At 34.1% G+C, this 24,206-nt stretch overlaps 1 protein-coding gene across 1 annotated transcript in view; it reads right to left on the bottom strand.

The window, feature by feature from the left end:
* The window catches only part of ptprn2 (protein tyrosine phosphatase receptor type N2), a 321,077-nt gene that overhangs the window by 48,892 nt on the left and 247,979 nt on the right, over window positions 1-24,206 (bottom strand). Inside the window, exon 13 of the mRNA XM_088919449.1 lies at window positions 8,868-9,080. Within this exon, the coding sequence (XP_088775575.1) occupies window positions 8,868-9,080 (213 nt within the window). The remainder of the gene's footprint in view (window positions 1-8,867; window positions 9,081-24,206) is intronic.

Below are 24,206 nucleotides of genomic sequence, written 5' to 3'. Positions count from 1 at the left end.
AACCTTTCAAATTATGCTTGTGTAAATATTTAGGATGTAGAATGATTTTTAGATCATTCACAAACCAAAATTGTCTGCATTTGCAGGAGTCAATAAGGGACACAGAGAGCAGCTGTTGACATGTTACTACTTAAGACTGTAGTACATCTGTAGTGTAAGTCTGCATAAAATAATTATTAAATAAGCATAAGAGATTGGCTATGAAGAATATAGTAAAAAAAAGAATTAGCAAAATGATTTTAAACAGAGGTAATATATGACTAAACATAACTAAATGAGTCATGTTTATGTGACTGCATAGGTTATATGATTTCTGACAAAGAGGATTTTCATACTGTGACATACAGTATTTTGAAAGTCTGATTGTATTAAACAATACACTACTTAAACCTGCGGAAAATGTGTACATGACAAAGTAATTACTTAAAGTTATAAACACCCTCATCCACCACCTTAACTCAAAGTAATGATTTTGCTTCCACAAATGAAGCATGCCACGTTCAAAGAAATATTTCACACTCTAAATGATATTTTGCCAATAATTGCACATCTCACTGATAAGAAAGTGCAGTTCTTGTTAAGAGAGTCCGGTCTGCTCTTAGGTTAGGCCACCCCAGAACTACTGCACATTACTTAGTTGCAATGTACTTTTTAGCTCCCTCTGTAGGACATCCCAAGGTCGCGCATCAGGGATCAAGATGGAAGATGTCAATGCTTGATAATGTTAAGTTTGGGTTGACTGTTCCAGCAGAGGGTCTCACTGTCTAATGAAAGATCACATCATGAAACGTATCAGTACTGTGAATGCCGACCTGGCTCAGAAAGAAGTCTGTTTTCACAGAAACTCTCATCACATCCCTTATCTTGTCTGCTATGTGATGTGACAAGAAATGCTTACTTTGTCCTCTCCATGTTTTCTGAAAACGGTGTGTCTTCCCATGGACTAGAATACCACATCATACAGAGGGTTTTATCAACACTTCTAGTGTAGCCCAAGGCTTCACTAGTGGTCCCTGTTACAACAATCCCAGTCCGTTTTGATCCTTTGCAGAAGCAGGTGCGTACTGGTATTGTATTTTTTAAGGAGTATTCTTTGTCAGTGCATACATCGTTTGAGAGAACTGATTTTTTGTGAACCAATTTTTTAAACCACGTTTAAATGTTAAATGTGAATTTTATGAACATTTATTTACATTGTGCATTTGACATATCCTTCTCAAAAATGGACAAACAGGGGTTCAATCACATAATTTATACAAACCTATAAGTTCATTTGTGTAATTGTTGGAGTTTTGTCGATGCACACCAAATACTGCACATGCATACAAACATATATATACTGTATATAAATTGCTGAAAATAATATTAATTAGCTCTCACCATTTCACAATGCTGCTAACCAATATTCCTAGAGTGTTTTGCATATATTAAGTCAACATTAACAGCGACAGCAATCTATTTTGACACACAGTCCTTTTTTGGAACATGTGATGCAGTCAATTTAAAAATTCCCATTCTGGATCATGGGGCACTGCCACGTGATTGTTAATGCAGTTTCCTCATAGCACTTGAGCCCTGGACTTGATTACAGGCTGGGACACAATGCCTGGAGCCTGCATGGGTTTTCTCTGTGTGCTTCTGTTTCCTCCAACTGTTCAAATACACGCTAACTCAGTTAATTAGTGTCTCAAAATTGGCCCCAGTATGTATGTGTGAACCTTTACGGATAAAGCAGGTCCCAAAAATGGATGGAAAATGGTTTTGAGAAAATATACAATGCAAACTAGCACTAAAGTGTTCTTTTTAGTGAAAAAATAAGCTTGTTTATGTAACATAATTCATGCAATAAAATAATGTTAACTTTGGACGCCATGAAAATAATGTACAATAATGCTTTATAGAGAATTAAGATTTGATCACAAACACCACCATCAGTAACATTTAATTATTTTTTATTTTTGTGAAACTAAGTGCAAGACGTTTATCCCACTGTCTTCTTTTGGACATATTTGTATCTGCAATTCTGAGTTTACCCAAAGACGTATTCCACATTGCTTTATTTTTCATTTGTGTTTTATATTCTGCAGTTTGATCAAGGTGACACATTGTGTTTCCATCCTCATTTTACGCTAAAAAAAACTTTCAAAATATGTTTGGAAATGTCTTTTGCTTTAGTCTTCTCCAGTGTCAAAAGTCAGATGACAGTTGGAGGCTTTTTTTTTGCTCAGCGTCCATTATTTCCACTTGCAAAAAGGAAGGCGAGCTATGGAACATGGCAGCTTTGCACATTGTGACTCAGCACTTTCACTACACTCAGCTTGACTTGGAAGTACAGTAGCTGTCACAGCTATGGTCCCTCATTTTATCTATATTAGACTCAGTATCTTTCAAACACAACCTTTAATATATCAATTTACGTACAAAGGGGATTCCCGAAAATGGAACGGTTTATTCAAGGTTGCTGTTATAGTAGTATAAAAATATAATGTAAAGTGTGAAACTAACCAAAGATTTGCATTGATTTACATAATGAGATATATATTTTACTGTTTTCTTTTAAGTTTGTTGATGTTTCATTGACGCTGCATGAATTTTTTTCTAAATGAACAAGGAATAGGTTGATATGCTGAAAAGAGAAGAAAAAACACAACGTTTCGGCTGTGGAGCCTTATTCGGGTGTCATTTTTTCCCCAAATGTTGCCATTACGCCATACGTTACATTATTATTTGACATATTGAACTTCAATGCATTCACAAAACCTACGACAATACTACTCTCATCAGGTAATATTAAACAGATTACTTTTCTTACAGAGATGTGGACATTATTTGAACATTAGCCTAGATCGTAATCGTAATAATTTTGGAATATTTAGCATAGTATATATGCAGTATACTCCCATTAAAAAATCAGCTCCACTATCTTCATTTTAAAATCTAGGTTCTCTTATTTATATATATTATATTAAACTATATTATATTAACTATTATACTATATTATATTATTATACTACACTATACTAAAATGTAAAAAAAGAGGCAACGAGGGAGCTTCATACTCCAAAAATATTTTCTATCACCAAAGATGTTTAATATTGAAATAAATATTAAAGGAATTCTGAATATTATTTTAAACATTTTAAATATAAGCTGTTGAGAGAAGTTTTGTAAAAGTGAAATAAGTGATTTAACTTAGCGCATATGCCACAGCTTTGAAGAACAAGGATCACACACAGTTCAAAAGATTTAAAAAGAACTTGATTCAGTTGTAGTCTACCTCAAAATTCAGGTGGAAAGCAGAGATTATTGCTTTTGTAATAAAATTCCACTGTGTCTAGAGCTTCACAGCTGTTGAAATGTCGTCTATATAGAAGGTAATTTAATTTCTGTTTTTCTTACAATCCTTTGACTAGATCACATGCGTTTAATCCAATTTATTTTCTGAATCTTTTCTATCAATACGTCTATTTTTTTAAATTAGAAACTCTTATCACTGGAAAAGTGAACACGGTTACATTCTTTGTAAACTATAGTACACAGCTGTACATTATACTTTACTACATTGTAAAACGAATGTATCGTAAAAAAAACGGCGAAACATTAGGGAAGATCACATCATGAATAATAACATTGTACTCTATCGCCAAAATCATTACACGCATTTTTTTTAACACTCCTATCTCTTATGCTTGGTAAATTTGAAATAAATTGTTCTATCAGAGCATTGTAATTTAAAAAAAAAAAACAATACATGCAGTAGATGAAAACAAAATCTTCTCCATATTGAAATTATGACTACACTGTGTGGAGTCCTGCTACTGAGTTTCAAGTTTGAGGCTTTACACACTGGGATTGCTGATGGTGAAAGCACTATAACACATAAGAGGAATGAATCTGTTTAGGTAGGAGAACAAAGTTGTACTGAAAGAAGAATTAGCACATGTGGTACTAAGCTTCTTGGGTATAATACAGGTTTTTTCCCAACACATTCATTCTTAGCTCCCTGTTTATATAGTCAGGGATGTCTGTACGTTAACGTACTGTATGTAGGATATACAGGATATCACGTAGCATGCAAACTTCCAATCCCCATCTTGTGGATTTTGTCATGTAGTATAAGCACTGCAAGTCTGTAACACACAGACACTTCCCGCCCACAAATCTCAACCTTGCATAAAGAGTTGCATATTTTCCAAATGAATTCCGTTCTACTCGGATCATTCTGCAGTGTTTTGAGTCAGAATTAGGATTACATTCTTCAGACGCTTTCTCCATTCAAGCGGTCATTCTGTTAAAATGGAGACGATTCACTGTTTGAAGGCGGCAATCTTATTCAACTCTCCTGATAGCGTCTGCTCCGTCGGGCTGTAGGATCTCTCTATTGTCTTCCAAAGAATTGTAATTTCACCTCTGCATTCGATGTAGACAGTACCAATCTCACAAGGCTTGATTTCCATGTGAAATTAACAATTGAAAACCAGGAGGCAGAAAAATATCTTGTCAATTAGGCATCACATGCACACTCAAGGTCTGGTGTTTTGATCTGCCACATACTGTAATAATGCAAATTTGAGAAAGAAATGATACGGATGATGCAAGAGCTGATTGACTGAGTCTAGGAAGGACTCCTGTGATGGAGAAATGCCTTTTATGTCAGATACAATTGTATTAAAAATGTGGAGGATGGAAGATCTTATTTTACAATTTTTTAATTATTTGGTAGAACATTCTTTTAGCTGGTATACCTTTTGAAAAAAAACCAAAAGCAATGACATCAATCTTTAAGTTATATACAGTGCAATGTAATTCTATTACCCTTGTAAAATGTATTTACATCATGATTTTCTTTACTAAAACACAGTTTTTCTTTTACACCATTGTTATCTTACTATCATTATTTTTACTAGTTCTGAATTGTAAATTGTGGTAATTACAGTCTTGATGTGTTTTCATTTAACAAGTATACAGGTCTACAAAATCCTATTTTGATCCAATTTATTACAAACATAGATAGACCAGCATATGCAATGACTGAATCAATGCATGTCAACATTATGTGCATTTTAACACGGAGATACCACTTACTTACAGAGGTTTGCTATATAATGACACCACAACCATTTAAATCACCACTGGGGAGAAAAACAAGCTAAAAAGCCCCAGCACACTAGCCTACTTTTCTCTGCTCTTCGACCTAAGCACTTAAATAAATGTGTAACCTGACAGAAAAAAAAATCAACACAATACTGATAAGCACAGTCAAGTTCACACAATAGAAGGTTATAAGTCAGCCTGTGGCACGACTCCCTAATACATCACCCCAAGCCAATGGAGCATCTCTAAAGAGTGCCAAATGTGGATGCACACTCCGCCATTACATTAATAATCTCTTGCTAATGGGGACGATGACAGCCAGGATTTGGACTGGGCGGCACTGTTTGTACACTGTCTCAAACACATGAATGCAGGGCTTTTTTTCTCCAAGCCTTTCTTAATATAAAGGGAAGTGGCACGCAGACAACAAGTTCAGTCTGGCGAAAAAACAAAAAAAAGGCTTACAGGTTGTGTAAAGACGGCACAGGCTAGACCACAGCTAAACTGTTTGAAAGATTAGCTTCCCGGCACGTGTAAGGGCATTGTTTTTTAATTATCCATTATATTCAGAAGTGTTCCTTGATGCTGCTTAGCGGGAAAGGGTAAATAGACTCCATTGTTCGATAATATTGCCATCTACACTGGAACAAACAATACAAAATACATTTTTTCCTCTCAATTTGTGTTTATATTCTGCATGGTTTACTGTGTTTTACTACAAGTGTGCTGAAAAATAACAATAATTCCACATTTCTAATTTACACTGTGCCTTGCCACTGACTGTTAGGAATGGTACAACTGAATTTAAAAATAAATTGTGAAATCTGTTTTGAGAACTCGTTTTACAGACCATAGACTAAAGCATATAACAGTGTAGTCACTATAAGTTAACATTCTTTTCTCAAAGAATTTTCTATTTTTTTCCTACAAACTGTTTATTTTGAAGACATTTTAAATGACAAAAAGCAAAGGGGGCACTCTACAAAATAACAAATAAATTGATTTGAGGTTCAGACAGTGATTCGAGTTATTTTATAGCGTCTGTGCAGTTTTAATGTACTTGTGTTAGTTCCCAAATGTTTCAACACTCTAGGAAGCAAAAGCCTGTGTTTAAAATACAAGGTATTTAAATGTCAACTGGTATGATTATTTGTAACATCACTTCTTAGGAAAATTAAAGCAACTACCTACTCATTACTTACAAACTCTCTTGTAAGGATTTCATGCAAAAAAGACTGTTTGAAAGAATTTTCAAATTCAGTTTCAATAACCTGCTGATTCATCTCTTTAACATCCACTTTAAAATAAATTTAAATGCACAGCATGATATGATGAAATTACATATACAGCTGAAACAATAAAAAGACTGAGTTGAATAAAACCACACACCGAAATGTGGCCTGAGTTAAATTTGGAATTTTCCATCACCTCTATTTCTTATTTAATTTCACAAAAACAAAACCATTTGAAAGCTTTATTGAAAAGCCATATTTTATTAAGTGTTCAATACACAGCTGACTTCATCAAGCTACCAATCTGTTAGACTAGTCAGCTTTTTTTCAATTAACCTGTTTTATACTCATTTATAATCATATCTATGCCATTTAGCTGCTTGCTAACTATATTATTTTATGCCGTAGTTTAAATGTTGATGCTCTCTAATGATGCACATCCAATAACTTTAGTAACAATGAATGTATAAAACCAGTTTAAATTGCTTTATCAGGTTACATAGTCAATATTTATAATAAACTAAGTTTATAATAAATGCTTCACAATATATCTTAACTTGCAAGCTTGACAGAGCAATGAGTGCAACAACAGCTTCACAGCTTTACTTCATCTGTATGATGAAATTATGCCTGTCGATCCAAAGCAAAGGTTACAGCATTTTCAATGCTGCTAAACCTTATACTGTATTACATGGCAATAGGTAAGATAATGGAATCAATTTTAAAATTGGAACTCCTTTCGAACAGATGGGATCAATGTGATTCAGAAACAGACTTCTGAGAACACAAAGGAGAAAAATCAGGTTGTACAGTATGACATTATGCCAGGTGAAATTCCTTTAGATAGGGGCATGTACAAATGAAAACCAAGTCCAGGAAATGACACTATTTCTAAAATCCCATGTTTTTAAACTGAATGATTACATTTAAAACGGCAGGAAGGCAGTGTGCTGTTTGGTCTACCATGTGACCGAGCTACTTCCATATTAAAGTCAAGCTCATTATAAAATCAATATCGACTTAAACACTCTACCCCCAGAAGGAATGAGAAAAAAGGTCAGTCAGTGAAATTTAAACAATTTCCTTGCTAAAAAAAGGCACGCTTTTAATTATGGATTATATTAATTAGAACTGTCACTAGGACTTTTTTTTTTGTTCTGTTAATTATAACAGTGAGACCCAGAAATTTAAGTGGCTGGAGTTCAAACCTTTTATAAAACTGTTAAATGCACTTTTAATCAGGCAGCATACCTTGCAGTACCCTTGAATAACTGTAGAATATCATCACATATATCACTCACAGTAAAATCATTTTATTCTAGCTATGTACAATTCATTGCCTTAACTGCAGTCCAAGAAGGTCCAATTTTTTCTGGCTTATCAAATTGAGATTAGTTGGCAAGTCCTGGTTAAACGCGCATGTACTGTAATAGGTTAAAACAATGTACCCAGGATATGTTTAAGTAAAGCAAATGACCTTCATTTCAAAAAGAGCGCTTGATAATGCACTAGATCATACTGTTCAGTGTTCTGCTTGAAAATGCAATTAGGAGTTCATTTATAAACAAACACATAACAAGTGTCTCACAAGCCTTCAGCTTTAGCAGGTTAAAACTTATAGTATGATACTGTAAATATTATTGATTAACAGCATTTAACAATAATGAATGATTCAGCTATCATACATTGCTTAAAAAATGGAATCACATGGTGTCATGTTGTAAAGGCTATGACTGAGTTGTCATGTATATAATTAAATTTAAATAATGAATTTATTGTTTGCTTTGGCTCCTTTTACTCTCTAAAACATATTCCATCTTTAACTTCAGGCTTTGTATTACACATAATTATGATTTTTGACTGGGTATCTTCTTCAAACATAATATTTAAGAATAACTACAAGAACATAATTGCCAATGCAAAAGTATAAGTTAAACACATTTCAAACAAAAATGTCTCATAGGGTTTCTGTTGTTTTTTTTTACAGTTTTATCGACAAATAACATTGGTTATTTCAATCACAAAAAAAAGTGTGCAGTGTATGTAGTATACAGAAATATAATTGTCAAAATAAGCCATTAGATCTGAACATTGACGTCATATGGCTTAAATGCATTCTTTCTAATATCAATTAATCTTTCCAAATAAAACAAAAACTTAAGAATATATATTCTGTGTTTGATGCCTTGACCAAAAAGAAGAAGATAATTTATTGGATTCTAGAAATATTAGAAAAACATAACAATTTGTTGCTGTTTATTACACAGTTTTCAAAACAGCATTTATTGTTTTCTTCTTTGTGTTTGTACTGTATATTGTAGAGCTGTTTGTGAAGCTACAGTGTTTATCTTTTGTATTTTAGAAACTACAGAAGTCATTTTATTGAAAGCATTCACACTTGTTCCCAACCAATTTAAATAAATGATATCTAATGGCTTAAGTGATCATTTCTAATATCACCAAAAAGAATTTGATATAAACCGCAGTGACAATTAGGACATAAAAGGGTTCATACAACTCTCACACAAGGATTCACCTTACCTGGTATGTGGCAGTAGCATCTGAGCCAGTGTCACTTCCTAAACCAGTTAATTTCTCCTTTAGCTTGTGGTGAGAACGATGGCGCAGGCAATAAATCACCCCTGAGGCCACCAGCACCCCAATTATGCAAACTATGGAGATAAGTGTCAGAATCAGGAACTTGGTAGAATCCTCTTTGTCCGACTTGAGAGGCAACAGCTTCAACTGGCTCTTCTGAAAGACATAAATATAATACAACATCATATACAAAAGGAAGCATTAAGGCCTGGGTAAAATAGTATACAACATTATTAAACATGCTCGCATATGCTTTTTATAAATGTTTTGAAATGACTCAATATAATGCTTTAAATGAACTAAAAACATCAAAATAGCATATACTCTATACAGTATATACACTGGATGTATAATTTTACCCCTCATTTTCAGGATAAGAGACATTACCAATCCATTTGTTGTGTCATACATAATCAGGCCAAATAAATTTAAAGCAACACAAAATGCAGCTTTATCTTCCAACTGCCACGGCATTTTATCAGCTTTTCAGCACAGAAGCAGTCTTATTTTACAGGGCTTAGCCAAATCTTAGCGACTTCTACAGATAGAAGATTCATTCTTGCCTTACAGGCAGAAGAGCTTGCATCGCTTTATTTTTTCAGAGCAGAAAATTGCAACTGTTATTGATCACAATGTGAAGGTTTCTTCAAGGGGGAACCGGCTCAGGAAGACTCGATAATCGCTCGACTGCATTTTGGTTCACTCCATGTGCGAACATTTGTACAATAATTCCCCCTCATTAGTTTCATTATAAAGGCGTATTAGCAACAATTAAGAGCACAACGTGAGAATGAAAAGATGAGGCCCGCAAATTTCAGTTAGACTTATTTGGCCAACAGTCCCTTTTCCACAATTACCAGGGAAATAAATTGAAAAGCACGCCCAGGCTCTCTTCTGGCTCTTACAAGTTTGGAACAATTAGCAACCCCTTTTTCTGCCACCCAATTTTCACAGTGTTACAAAAATGGATTCCCCCCCCCCCCCCCAACACACTATGAATGCCGGGCTAGTCTATTCATTATCCCCCCCGTTCCGTTCTAGTAGTAATTTTATGCTTTGCATTCAACTCGCCAGCTTCTATTTTCTACCCTGTCTTGCATGGCATACACATTTGGGCACTTCTTGGAAAGTAAAAGTTCATTTTATCTCCGCGTCAGAAGGGCCACCAAGCAATTATCGTTAGTCTTGACTGTTAAAGCTTGTCGCTAATTAGCCGTCTTTCCTTCAGTTCCCTGGATTAGATATTACCCAGGCTCTGAGTTAATGGAAACATGGCTTGAATGAGAGACCAGGATGGTCCCTACTTGGTTATGTTCTGCAGAGAAGGATTGTCAGGCTTGTAAGTCTTAGGAGGTGGATTGACAGTAAACGCTTAGCTGTGGAGAATTGTTTTGAAATGCATGTGTGGCAGAATATCCTGTTTCTAGGGTACAGATCAGCTGCAGATTTAATTCTTAGCTGCTGTGTTCATCATTTAAGAAAAAAAGAAAGAATTCACAAAGTGCCTCAAAGGCAGAGAACTATAGCCCCAGCAAGAGCCCCCAGTGATGTATCTGCACCATAAGAGCTTCAATTTAGTATTTAGCCTCCAGGGTGGTGGTGGGGGGGAACACAGAACTATCCAGTTAATTGATGAGATAACAAAGAAAAATTATGTTTTAAATTCTATGTTTATACATGACAAAGCTACCACTACCAAAGCACTGGATTTCCAGAAAAACAATTTGTAATATATTTGTAGACATACAGAGACACATTTACATTGACATTGTTAATTAATCTGACCAATACACTTTGTTTGAAGTGAACATGCTGCACTATAGCTTAAATGAAAAATATCTACAGTAGAATAAATATTGCAAATTTATTGACAAAATGCCTCTTTGCACACAAAACTAAAAGAACCTGTCAAGATTAAAACATATAAAGCAAGATCTCTTTATAAAGCAAGATATGCAAAACATATTTTCTAAACAAATATTCAAAAAGTAAAGTAGGAAAGCTCGTGAAATCCACAAAAGATACTACCAGTAACCTACTGTATGCCTTTTGATTTGAATGGGTTTGATTTGAAAGGAAGTAGAGCATAACACAGAATGCATTAAGTGTAGGTTCCATGTTTAAATCGGTATGGCCTGTTCCAGCATGGCGTTAAAATAAGTCCATCAACGTATCTAATTTTGTTTTACATGGCCTTTTTCCTATCTTTTCTCTTTTTTTAACTCTGCTTAAGGTAAGGGCTGTTCCTACTTAGGGATTTCAAGAGATGGTTACTCTTTCATGTGCAAGAAACATCCAGATTAAATTATTTTGATAATTTGTCACTTTTCTTCGCACAAAGAAATTTTAGACTTTATGCACACTTTGCCATGTCAGCCTCATATACTGTAGGTTATCACTGATTATAATGAGTAGTCTGTATTTACCAGCTCAGTCTTGTCAGCTGCTTGGAGATATGGATAGTTTCTTGATTTTAATGAAAAAAATTGTCACTTGACTGCAGTTGTGCTAACACCCTTCATTTTATATACAAATATATATAAATATAATGACTGTGAACAAATCATATGCACGTCAAATAAGGGGTGCATACATACAGAGTAGAAAAAGTACATACACTATTTATAAATCAGTCTGTGTTTGATGATCCACATGTGTTTAGGTTCATTAACATTTTTACAAAAACTGGACATACTGTAATGTGTTACTAAATATATATTAATGTTTCCACTTTAAGTCACTGCATGACACTAAGTTTTACCTTGTTTTTGATTTTTTAAAGAATTGTGTTTAAAAGAACGGTAAACAAAAAAAAAAGCCTGAAGAAAATACAACAGCTTCTTTAATCGTGTCTTAAAAAAAAAACGATATACGGTAATTATAAAAGTATGAACACATCTTACATCCGACAAATAATTCAAAATTCTTTTAGGAAACAATATATGTTTAAAAAAAAAATCGAAAAACAGGTACACATTATCGGGTTTTATATTAAGATATTTTACTGTATTCTCAGATTTGTCTGCTTTAAGAATGCATAGAGCTAAATAACCATCCCTCTGTCACCTCCACAATTAATTATTAGATTTTGTTATCCTAATGTTTGATGAAACACAGACAAACTATAAACAGAAATACAAAAACAATTATTGTGAAAGGTGCTGTGCAGAGAATATTAGTTTTATTTCACGGGAAAATTTAATAAAAAACAAAACAAAACAAAATTATATTAAATTATATATATAGTTTGTACTAGATATACCTAGTTCCTATTATACAGTACGACTAAGCTTTCTTGCCAACATAAGAAATCACTTTAAATTTTACAAATCAGTATGAAAGATTAATACAGTACATTTATATGGTATAATGTTCCTTATTTATCTGTATTTCCAGCTAAAGTAGCACACAAATAATGGCAAATGTTTAGAAACGGCATTTAGCATTAACAGGGAGCCCTGACAACTGCTTTGTAAAATCCAGCTCCAAGGCATACGTCAGTACTAAAAGATTTAAAATAAATAATAAATATACCTCCTCTACCTGAAAATGCGTAATCCAGCAGGATAATAGGGAGTTAAATTTGTTATAACAATTTTATGTTTATCAATGCTGTTTTATTTTTTATTTTTTGTTGCTGCAATACTATTATAATATAATATTTTTGGAATAGGAGTTTTCAACCCCACATGTTTTACATGTTTTAAGAACTTATCAGACCAGTAAAGAAATACATTATGGTATACAGGACCTTTGTTCCACCAATTGTTCTGAGTCAATTATGAACTTATTTGAGTTTTTTTCAGAAATAGTTTTCAATGGCCAGTGGGATTTTTATGGGTTTTTTTGGGGTTCTTTAAGAATGTGTAGTGACTATGCTGAATGAGGCAGAAATAATCTTTGATGAACCCCTCATCTCTAAGTCCTTTTCAAAAGCCATTTTCTTCTCCAGAACAGCATATATTGTCTATTGGAACAAGGAGGGAAAAACTGTTTCACACACAAAAAAACAACTATTGTTCATGGGTCCTGATGAAATTGTACTTGCAAATTTCCAGTTTACGTAAGCAAATGTAACCAGACAAACATCATTACCCTATTAGTCTTTCAATACACTCTTGTTAATCCTCTTTCTCCTGTTTCAGGTAGAAAATAAATTGTGCTTCTTAATAATTAAATGATAAAAACATCTAGGAACAAAGCATTAGTATAGGCTATGTATTTATTGAGCATACAGTATAAAGACTATACACACGCATATATCATATGATAAATCCAGGATACAGTGAATCTGGATGATAGATGACTAGGAAATATTCAACATTTTTTTATTCACAATTATGCCTGTTTTTCAATTTGTTTTGGAGCTTTTACTTTTAAAATGATCTGAAAGAATATTTGGTGATTTCAAAAGGGTATGACGTGCATAAAATGCGTAAAACTTAACAGCTTTTATGTTAAGCTACAACCACATTTTGTCAGCTGCCTACATATTCTACACACCTCAGTCTCTACTTTTTGTTTCATAAAACACTTGGCACCAAGTCAGGAAGTACCTATTTTACCCAGGTCTTCCTTTAATACTGCAAAGAACCTTTCTGCTGATTCCCTTAAAATAGATCAATTAATTACCCGAAATAAGGTTTCACTTGATGTTTTTATTTCATACATTTTATTTTCTTTATATTTCAAATCTGCCATGGTAGAGAGATTTAAAGGCATTTATTTTCTTGGTGAGGGGGAATGAAGGATTGGTGAAATTCACAAAAGACAAAGTGCAGATGGATTTCTGGGGCTCTGGCTTATTCAAATGATTGAGAAAGGTCATACCGAGAGGCGCCAACCTATTCATTTCCGAAGACACAATGATCTTTCCCCAACCTTTGGTATCACAATGCTTTTATAAAAGTTGCTGTATCCCTTTTCTCCAACATTATTCAAACCCTTTGCTATGCACATATGACCACTTTTGAAGAGGACTGGATTAGTTTTATAAGCCAAAATCAACCCTTTCACATGAGGGAAAACACATTCTGGGGGTAGAATTTGCCCTCATGAAGTTACTTCTTAAAAAAAACATCTACCTTTTTGAAAGCAGTAAATGACCTAATTCTTTTGATCAATAAAAGCAACCATCTGAGGTTGGAAAAGAAACTGTCTTGAATGCATTAAATTATTTAATAAATAAAACATTCATATTTAATAGAAAATATATTTTTGTTTTCTTATCAGTAATGTTGTATGTACTTTTCCTTGCTCTTATTTAAAAAAGAAATAAAAAATAAGAAACGTTTTGAATTATTAAACACTAGCATTCACTGAGCAATTTATTAAGTACTTTTCATTCAGAACTTTATCCCATATACTGTATGTATAATTTTTACAATTTATTCCTAATCAATTAAAAACAAAGTGCAGCCTAAATATATATGGGATATTTTCACATGCATTTTCAAGGTTTTCCAGAAATTGAAAGTTAAATGAAATGAATTTTTATCATCATGAGTATACAGTACATGGTACCATATGCACAATGGAGACCCGAATTTGAGTGGTTTGAACAATAGTTTAACATGAGTGTGTATATATGTTTATATTTTAGAAAAACAATAATATTCTTCAGAAAATTAAGCTTTATTGTTCTTACAGTATAAGGGTACAAATGGCAAAGGCACGCTGCTTGAAATGCTCATTTTATTGTTTTACTCTGTATTTTAGAAATACAGCAATATTTTTGTGAAAAAGTAGGCAGAACTAGAGCAGGGAATTTCTGCCCCTGTAAAAAAATAGGTAAATTCTGTAATAAGGTGGAAAACAATGTTTGAAGCCATTGAAGATCTATTAGAACATGTACCTTGTCTCTAGAATCAATCATTATTTTGAGGGCTTTTCATAATCATGCAAATTAAAGCAGAAATCACCTTGTACATGTTTTAATAAACATCCAAGTTATTGATCACTAAAGTAATGAGAAAAAAAACTCATGGGCATGTTATCAGTCCTTAAGAGGCTAACCACAAGATAATACAATACAGCATATTGATCTTCAGCATTACCGAAAGTATGCAGTTAAACTGCTATACATTCTTCACTGTATATAAGCCCTGTTTCTTCATGCTCCCCAGATGTGCTGGGACTGCTCAAATAACACCATCATGTATTATAATTAGGAGTGGAAACCTTTACATCACCACACATTAAATAAAGATTTCTTTTTTTTTTAAAAAAAAGGAAAAATGAAGAAGTCTTTAAAAAAAACAAAGAAAAAAGCTCAAGAAAGCATACTGTCTCCACAGACCTGGTGGCCTCGATAGCCAGAATTCACACTGCAACTGTACAAGAAACTTCAGCGAAATAATGTTTGTTCTAAAAGATTATACCGTAAGTAAGGGACTAACCGGTTAGACTGAATTCATTATCCCGTAGAAGAATTCCAAGGCTGTAGCATTAAACATGTAACTCAAAAGGCACGATCATTTTTTAAGAAGCTCCTTGAAATGTATATAAGAAACCAAATTAAACATTCCCTGCAGAGAAGTCCTTAGGCAATATCATGACTATTTGCTTTAGTAACCATAAGGTCCAATTTCTAACACCGAGTCGTAAAAACAGAAGCAAATGTCCCAATTAGGAAGCATGCTAAAACAAATGAGATACTGCAGCACACAAAACTGCATATATTTACCTAAATCCGGGATAAAGAGTGAGCTTCTCCTTCGAAGACGGAAAGATTCCAATTCCAGGCAAGAGCTGTTGGGAGAAGCAGCCGACGCCGCAGCTCCGCAAGCCTCTTCTGAATCCCTAGCCCGTGCCTAAAAGTTAACAGCCTCCCATCCACTTCAGCAGTAACAAAAGGGCTGTAAGTTGCTTGCCGTGCTTTCACCACACACACACACAAAAAAAAAATTGCCCGCCAGATTTTTCACGTCTTACGAAATTCTGCTCCCGGCTTGCCTAGTCCCTTGAGCGCTCATGTGAAAGTGAAAAGAAGGGGAGATGGGCTTTTTTTTTTGTGACCACAGAGTGTAGGTCTGAGCCCCTCCTTATATTCAGCAGCTCTAGAGTCCCTGTCTGTACCACATGTCACATCCACTGGTTGCTATAGTGATGCCTCCACATGTTGCTGACAGCAACTGCTTAAGGAAGGCTGCCTGTTAATAAACCTTGGCTGGAGTGGGAATATGAATGGACATTGGTTTTGTCACTCATTTGTAAAGCTGCTTGGGGTTTCTTTTTTTTTTTGTGAATTGCTATTTTTCCCCCCTTCTGATGGTTCTTCTTGCCAGTATGCAGAGTACGTGTTTCTGTAATGAAAGAATTGGGTGGGCTGCCTTGAGAAAATCTGAAAGCTTGAAAAAAAAAACCCACTGAAAGGTGAAATAAAGATAGATAAATGATTTTAAAATGGGCTTTCACATCTTTTCTTACACGTCTCTTTTATTCGCAATATTGTATCTGCATCAGAGCCACTCTCTCACAGAAAGAAGCACTTATTTTGTGGCACTCATCTCTGGTTGAATTAAGTTCATTTTGAGTGTGCATGATAATGCCCGCTTTCGAATTCTGTTTTATTCTGGCGACATATTCCTGTAACTCAAACATTGTGCTCTCTTATGCATATACTGTAAAACGTTTGCTTAATTTTGCCTGTGAATTCTATATATTCTATATAAAGGTACAGTTTACAGGTTTCAGAAAATCGTGTTTAAAAGGAAGTGAACTCTATAATTCCACTACAGTATAGGTATTATAAAATAAGAGAAAGCCTCTTACTACAGGTACTATGCGATTTGCCAAACCATTGAAACCATAAGTAAGTTCTTATGGGTGTTGTTAGAGCATTTTGAAACAAACAAGAATGCAGACGGCACAAGCACATGCAATAACTGTGTCCAACCGAAACACCTTCGGCAGAATGCACGACACAAAACCGAACACTGCTCCTAGCAGTAATATTCCTTCAAAACCAAACCTACCAATAATACTAATTAGTTGTTGGTTGGGTATAATGATCTTATAGAAGGTAACAGCTGCAAAAAACAGGAGAAGGAGGATTAAGGAGAGCAGGAATAGAAAGGGGAGAAAAGAAGGAGATCCTGTCAAATGCAGATGACAAGTCTTGGGAGGGCTCTTCAGTTTATCTTTTTATTCATTCCCCCCTCCTCCCGAGCTCCTCTATTGTTTCTCTGTGTGACAGCTGGAGATGGCAGGCCCAACTAGGGACAAAACAAGTCCTTTCACATACAACACTAGGCTGCACATTGACTAACAGAATAGGCGCCACAGCAAGGTCCAGCTTAGAGCTGAAATATCTCTCCTCCCTATAGAGTGATCAAGAACGTATTTCTAGGCCACTATCTTATTTGTTGCAATTCCCAGAAATGGAAAAAAGAATGCTTTTATTCCTCCTCTTTTTATATGTGTATACATTTCCATTCAAACTGAGTAACGGAAGAAAAAAAAACAGGCGCAATGGACAATTTGTTTCAGGAAAATTAGCACAAAAGATTCACATCTGATGCTTTCATTGTTCAATTCTTTTGCGTAGCCTTTATCCACGAAATGTAGAGGTTTAAAAGAGTGCCTCCAAGGTTTGTGGAACACCGAGGCTGTTATTAAATTAATACGGCACAACTTGCTAACTCAAAAAAAAAGAATTAAAGTTTATTTCTTTATCTATGATTGAAATAAATCCTTTTTAATAAGGAGTGTTCAGGTCCTTCATTTTATGTACTGAGGTAGGTTCAGCTGGAGATTCAGAGAGTTGATTGTGATGCACTAATTACATATGCATTATCCCAATTTCATGGCATTTTTGAATGTGCAGCATTATGAATCATCTGTCGCAAGTAGCTGCAAAAGGCACTAATTTCTGTTCGTGTGTGGTTCTCAGTAGCTATTAGGGACTGCGAGAGTAAGTACTTAGAAAGCTCTCTAGAAAAATATATTCATCATTGATTGACACGTTTTCTGAAGGTGGGACATGAGATTCCTACAACTACAGCCTGAGGAGCTGAACAATGTAATAAGTACGCAAGACTAACACGCATGGACAATGAATGTCAGGGCTTCCCACACTTCAAGAACAACACTTTTTCTTCCATATTTTGATTTTACCTCAGTGTTCTTAAAGAATAATGTCCTTAAAAGAGCCAGGCCAGGAATGAGCTACACAACTGTATATCTGGCCATGTCACGTGTTCTGCAGAAAATGTCATGAATGTAAAGTACTTCTTTACTTTTAAAATTACATTTCAATTCAATTGACTTTATGATAGATACAATCAAATAAAACAGTGATATGACATCACATTTGCAAGGCATATTATGTATTGTACTTCATTGTACTGTTATTGTTATTCTGAATACAGTATGATTATATTGTTATTATTCAAATGGTTTTCAATTGTTTTCTGACACTGTATACACTGTCTTGCTGTTGAAAACAGGAAATAAGCAGTTTACTGTACAAAATTAGAACTTTTTTCTATTCAAAGAATGCTGGTAATTTTTTCTGATTTCGATGGAAGATTTTTGACCTGGCGGTTTATATTTGTACCACTTTTCCAATTGTACTGATTTCCACTAGTGCAATACCTTTCAGTATGCATTATGATTCCATGTGTATAACATATACAATTGGTTGTGCCTTTCAAGATACAACCTGTTTTTCTTTATCTACAGTATAAAAGGCAGACAGAAGATACATTTCTGAAACAGTGAAAGAGACTATATTTCTAATGTCATAAATATTTCAACAGCATAGGTACGTACCTCTTTTTTAAAAAGGTTATGCTATGCATGCAACTTTTTAATTATTTTTAATAATCCTTAATGAGCCAAATTTTCCAAGCACATACTGTATTGTAGATTAACCTATAATATTCTACTGTTATGAAAGCATAAGGAAAGGCAGTGTGAAATATCAAAAATGTCAAGTGAAGTTGGATATCAGTAACTTGCAGCAGAATAGTTTGGATGCCAAACTATTTGCTTAATAATGGTTCACTTTCATGGTTTAAAGCACAAGTGGTTCAGTAGAAATGACCACAAAGGACTGTGAAGCTGGGCCAGCAGGTATTGGGACGATAATTGGGAACACCTGGGTAAATGAAGGTTACTAGGAATAGTGAGCAAGAACTGCCACACAGGCGTGGCTCAATTGGCTCATGAGCGTTAATTAAGCAAATAAATCCTAGCATGTTTAGTGTCATGCATAAAAACACTGGACAGGCCTGATTTCCTACTGTATAATTACTGTATGATTGCATGGCTGCATGATGAGACCTCATTGACTTTGAAGCTGGGGTGAATGCTGGGGAGCAAGGGGCAGGAGCTTCAGTTTGCTGGTTTGCTGAATTTTTTTAAATGTCATGGCCTTCTTGGTCACCAGAACCCAACTGAGCATCTAAGGGATATTCCAGAATAATGTCTGGGACACAGTTTTACACCTCCAGGCATGAGTTGGTTGACTTGTGGATAAGTGGTGCAATATCCCTCCCTCAGGATTCCAGATTTCTGGTACAATCTACAGTATTGCCCACCTGTAGTAGCCCAACATCCCCTTAGGTGACTTTACATTTTTTTTACTCACTACTTGTACTCAGTTTACAGTCTGAGCACCGAAACTAAATCATCCTAAAACCTATGTGACAAGATATACTGTATACTCATCCATTCAATATTAGGTAGATATACAAATTGCCCGTTTCAGGTTTAAGACTATACACTACTTGCTGTACTGTATACTGTAGGTGATGACTATGCATTGTGAACAAGCCAGTGAACAGGCACATTTGCTTTAATAAACTCCCATGGGAAAAATTCATGTTCATTATAAAAGAGCGAACTAAGAAATGCAAAGGTAAAATGACAAAGTTTAAACTGCTAACAAAATTCATCTTTGTTAAATAAAATACACAAATTCAACAAAACCCTATTATACATCTTTCTGTTTACCATAAAATGAGACAGTGTGGAACAATATCTTCATTTTTTCCCCTAGACATGTGTTTAGCTGAAATACAGTATAAATAAGGTAGGGGGAAATTGTGTAAGACTGTGCTTATTCTCTTGGTAACTGGGGACTATGAGGGCACAGCTCTTGAGAACTGCTGCTGCCAAGAAAAACTCAAAATTAAAAAAAGTCTAAAAGCCTTGATTTAGATAAATAAGAATCCTTTATTTAATAGGGTATTTAAAGATAACCTACTGTATATTAAAGGATAGTATGATACATCTTATTTTTTTCTAGATATCTTAAAATAATGTATTATATTTTATCTTAATTATTTTATATATCATCTTAGATTAATTTGGGAAGCTCATTTAATATTTAAGAAACTAAGCCACAGAAACGGTTTAGGCAGTTTTATTTTATTATTTGCCTTTAATGTGCCCCTCGTTTGGCTACTCCCCAGTTTGAGTCTGTACATTCAGCATTTTCTTTGTGGTGCTTGATTATATAGCCAAGTTTCTTATTTATGGTGCCTAATAATATATGATTTCTCAGCATCATGGACCATTAACACTAAAGCCAGGTAAAGATATTAAAAAAGACACCCCAATTGTCCACTTTTTCATATTTTTGGTGATTATACTTCCACTCAATAACTGACATGACAACAATTTATTCATAGAAAACTTGATAGAGACAAAGATCTAGATAAAACCTACTGGCCCATTGATATGGGTGGCTTTCATTAATGCACACTGATTTTAAAGAATGCAAATTACAGCAAAACTGGAAAATTCCCTTTTGCATTTGGAGGAATTTAATGACATATTTAGTGATTGCAAGAGCTTAAGCTAGAGAACTCCCCTAAGAATTCATATCTGCCTTTATCAATAGCAAAGCTTTTGAAAATGTATATCCATGTATTCTCTAAGGATGTTTCTCTAGGCAAATTTAAATTCAAACTCTTGCAAATTCAATGTGTTGTTATTAAAGTAATCTTTATGTTACAGAAAGAAAACCAGCAACATTTAGATCTGTATGATGCAAATTGCAAAACAATTGATGCACGAGATGTTAGCCCACTATTCAATTTGAAGAAAAAGCTGCCCTACAATGACTGTACTTTGAAGACGAAACCCAATATCTCTACCTATTTTCAGAACACATTTAGCAAACAGGGAAGCAAAATTTGTGGTCTCATCTAACGATGAAAACTCATGCTTCCTAGGCAAAGGGTGAAACACAGTGTTACTAGTTCATAAGTATCTGACTGCATCTCAACCTCCAACCTCAGACATTTAATAAACAGATGTGAAAAGCACATTCATGCTGTCCACAGTTGAGTAATTTTAATCGCTCATGATATGACACTGCAGAAAAGTTTAAATGACATTTTTTTCCAATGCCTGTGATCGCATTATGTGTAGGATAACAGAGTCTAAGAAGGGATGAAAGTCTCGACTTCAGCTACATTGAAAGAAATAAAACACTGCCAGCTTGAATTTTACAAAAGGTCCTTCTGCCTTTATTGGTACTGCTTGCCCTATTTCAAACCTGGTGTTTTCACTAGTCCATCAGTTAACAAAGCCAGTTTCTGATCTCTAATACAGGAGACCTGCCATATTAAAATTTCAGAGATTTGACACAAACAAAGCAGCAGCCAGTAGCTTTAGCTTGTGCAACAATACAAAGCCTGATGCATATATTCATGGAAAAAGCTGATATTTATGTCATTTACAAGTGGTGTTTGGTGAAAAACGAACCATTTGACTATGTTTGGGGAAGAAAATTTTAACACATCAGGGAGTTTCCGAATCTACATTCAAACCAAGAATCTATAATTCAAAACCCTTCACTCTATAAAATCATACTCATTCCAAGCTGAAATAAGCCAAGTCCAAGATAAGTGTTATTGTCAGTGTTATTCTTGATACTGATATGATGTCCCAGAGATACCATTATTCTTTTTTACCATAATAGTCTTCAGCATTCAAAAGTTATTATATTATACATACTGAGAGGTATTAACAACACAACCAATGGTACAATATACCATAGGTTCCAGTACTTATGTGTTACAGTATATGTTTAATGTCTCTCAAGTTTATATGGATGGTTTTTCAAAGAGAATGACATGAGTCATGTTCTTGAATCTTTTTCAGCTATTAAGCATGCAAGTACTGGCCAGCATAATCTCTTTAATACCCTTCCCACCATCCCTTTACACCTTTGATTAAATTAGGAAATACTGGGATTTATTCAATGATTCAGTTTCATAAAATAAAATAAAATCTTACTTATCGAGAATCACAAACTGATTATTTAAGTTTTATCTAAAACTGATGTACGGTGTCGATCGTTGATCTGTGATTCCAATTTTGTTGAAACCTTTTTAGCTGTTGTCTACAGCAATTTAATTAGAACAACAGACTGTTCTTAAAACCTGCATGGGCTCAACTGTAATATTCACCCTTTTTTATCGATGTGTGTGCAAAATATACATTTATCTAGCCTCATGGTAAAGGCAGAACTGATTCATCACATGTTCATGATATGGAAGATTTATATTATAATTATTTCATTAAGTGACAATGTAAAACAAGTATTTTACAATTTACGATTAATATATTCATTACAGTATCTACAGTATGTTACTACAATACTAATATTACAGTTTAATACAGTATCGTGACATTAATTGCTTAATATTCTACATTTTCAGTATTGTGGTCACCCACTGTAATATACAGTATTCATTTGCTTGTGACATTAATATAATGATAATGGAATACGGAATAGTGTGTTTATTTTTGCCAATGATTCTGCAAATTGTTCAATCTTTCTCCGCTCTTTTAAAAACTTGGTAAAAGTGTTATAAGGCTATGACAAATCTGATTATTTCTTATAGGTTCAGATGTTACCTGTACTACAGATATGATATATTTTGTAGATTTAGTTTTGCTGAAAACTTGCCCAGTTGTAATTTATATTCACTTCACTTAGTTTTTATTCAGGACCAATAACCCCAAATGAAGGCCCTTCATCTGAGAAAACACATGGTCATATAAATTGAGTATTTAATTTCCTGTCTTGGTGACATGGTTGTGTGTATCCAGACATACTATTACCATAGCATGATTTTAATATCTTGCTGTATAATAATAGCTTACTGTCAATTTTTGGTCCTTCTATACTAAAAAATCCCTCAAAGATTTATAAATTTATTTACAGGACGACATAAAATATAATCTTAAAACCGTAAAGTGCTACAGTATGTATTTAGTATGTTATTTGTAATACAGTACCTCACTTTACAAGTTACATTTACTTAAAAAGCTTGCTTTAGCTAGCTGTGAATGTATATTATATGTTCATCTGTGCAAATGAGTTAAGATAGTAGAAATTTAAATGTTTTGGCTTCATATCAGAAATATAAACATCTATATGTTTATATAATATATGAAATATATAAAATTGTTTTTACACTATGATCTTTATGTATAAATGTATTGTATTTATTAATATTTAATTAAAGGACAATTAATATTCAGTACTGTGCTGTTCAACACAAGGGACATTAGAGTATAGTTTTCATTAAACAACATGTAAGAGCTTATTCAGTAATGTAGGACACTGCCAGAATAATGACAGATAATCATACAAAAATTGTATGCTGCAACATTCTTCTCATTCCTCTAAAGCAGTCAACATTCTCAATAGATGCCATCTCATGTCACATGCTGTTGTTGCTGATGTTAAAAAGCATCAGAATAATGTTAGAAAACAGCAAAATATGTCAGCTTCTGGCAAGGTGCAAGGCTGAAATGTAACTTCTGTCCTTCAGCCCATTTAAAATGGTGGATTACCATGAAACATAAGACAAAGCATCAGAGAGAAAGTTCCTCAGTGTCTACTCTCCTCATATAGTCTGTGAATTTCAAGAATGTTGAATTTCCACAGAAATTCCTTGGTACTTGACAAAGACTATTCATAGAAATCGTTGGTTTGTATCCAGAAAAAAAAAACATTTTATTTTTGTCCACAGCATTTATTGTTACTATTACCACTAACATTTCTAAAACTACAACCGCTATTATCACTACTGTTAAGACAAAATCAAGAACGAATTATTTTTATTGGTCATTATTATTAGTTGTAGCAGAGGTCTTAGCAGTAGTGATGGTGGTGGATGTGTCAAAAATAATTTCATAGCTCACTTTGTTTTCATAAAACACAGTGCTAAGACCCTTAAACCAGAAGTTAATTATCAGGATCTATACACTTTACCTCCACCAAAAAGCGATGGGATACATGCTAAGCTCATG

Source organism: Atractosteus spatula, chromosome 6 (genome assembly GCF_055471065.1).
Source record: "Atractosteus spatula isolate fAtrSpa1 chromosome 6, fAtrSpa1.hap1, whole genome shotgun sequence".
Taxonomy (NCBI): domain Eukaryota; kingdom Metazoa; phylum Chordata; class Actinopteri; order Semionotiformes; family Lepisosteidae; genus Atractosteus; species Atractosteus spatula.
The sequence above is the reverse complement of the archived record's forward strand: the minus strand, read 5'-3'. Positions and strand labels throughout refer to the sequence as shown.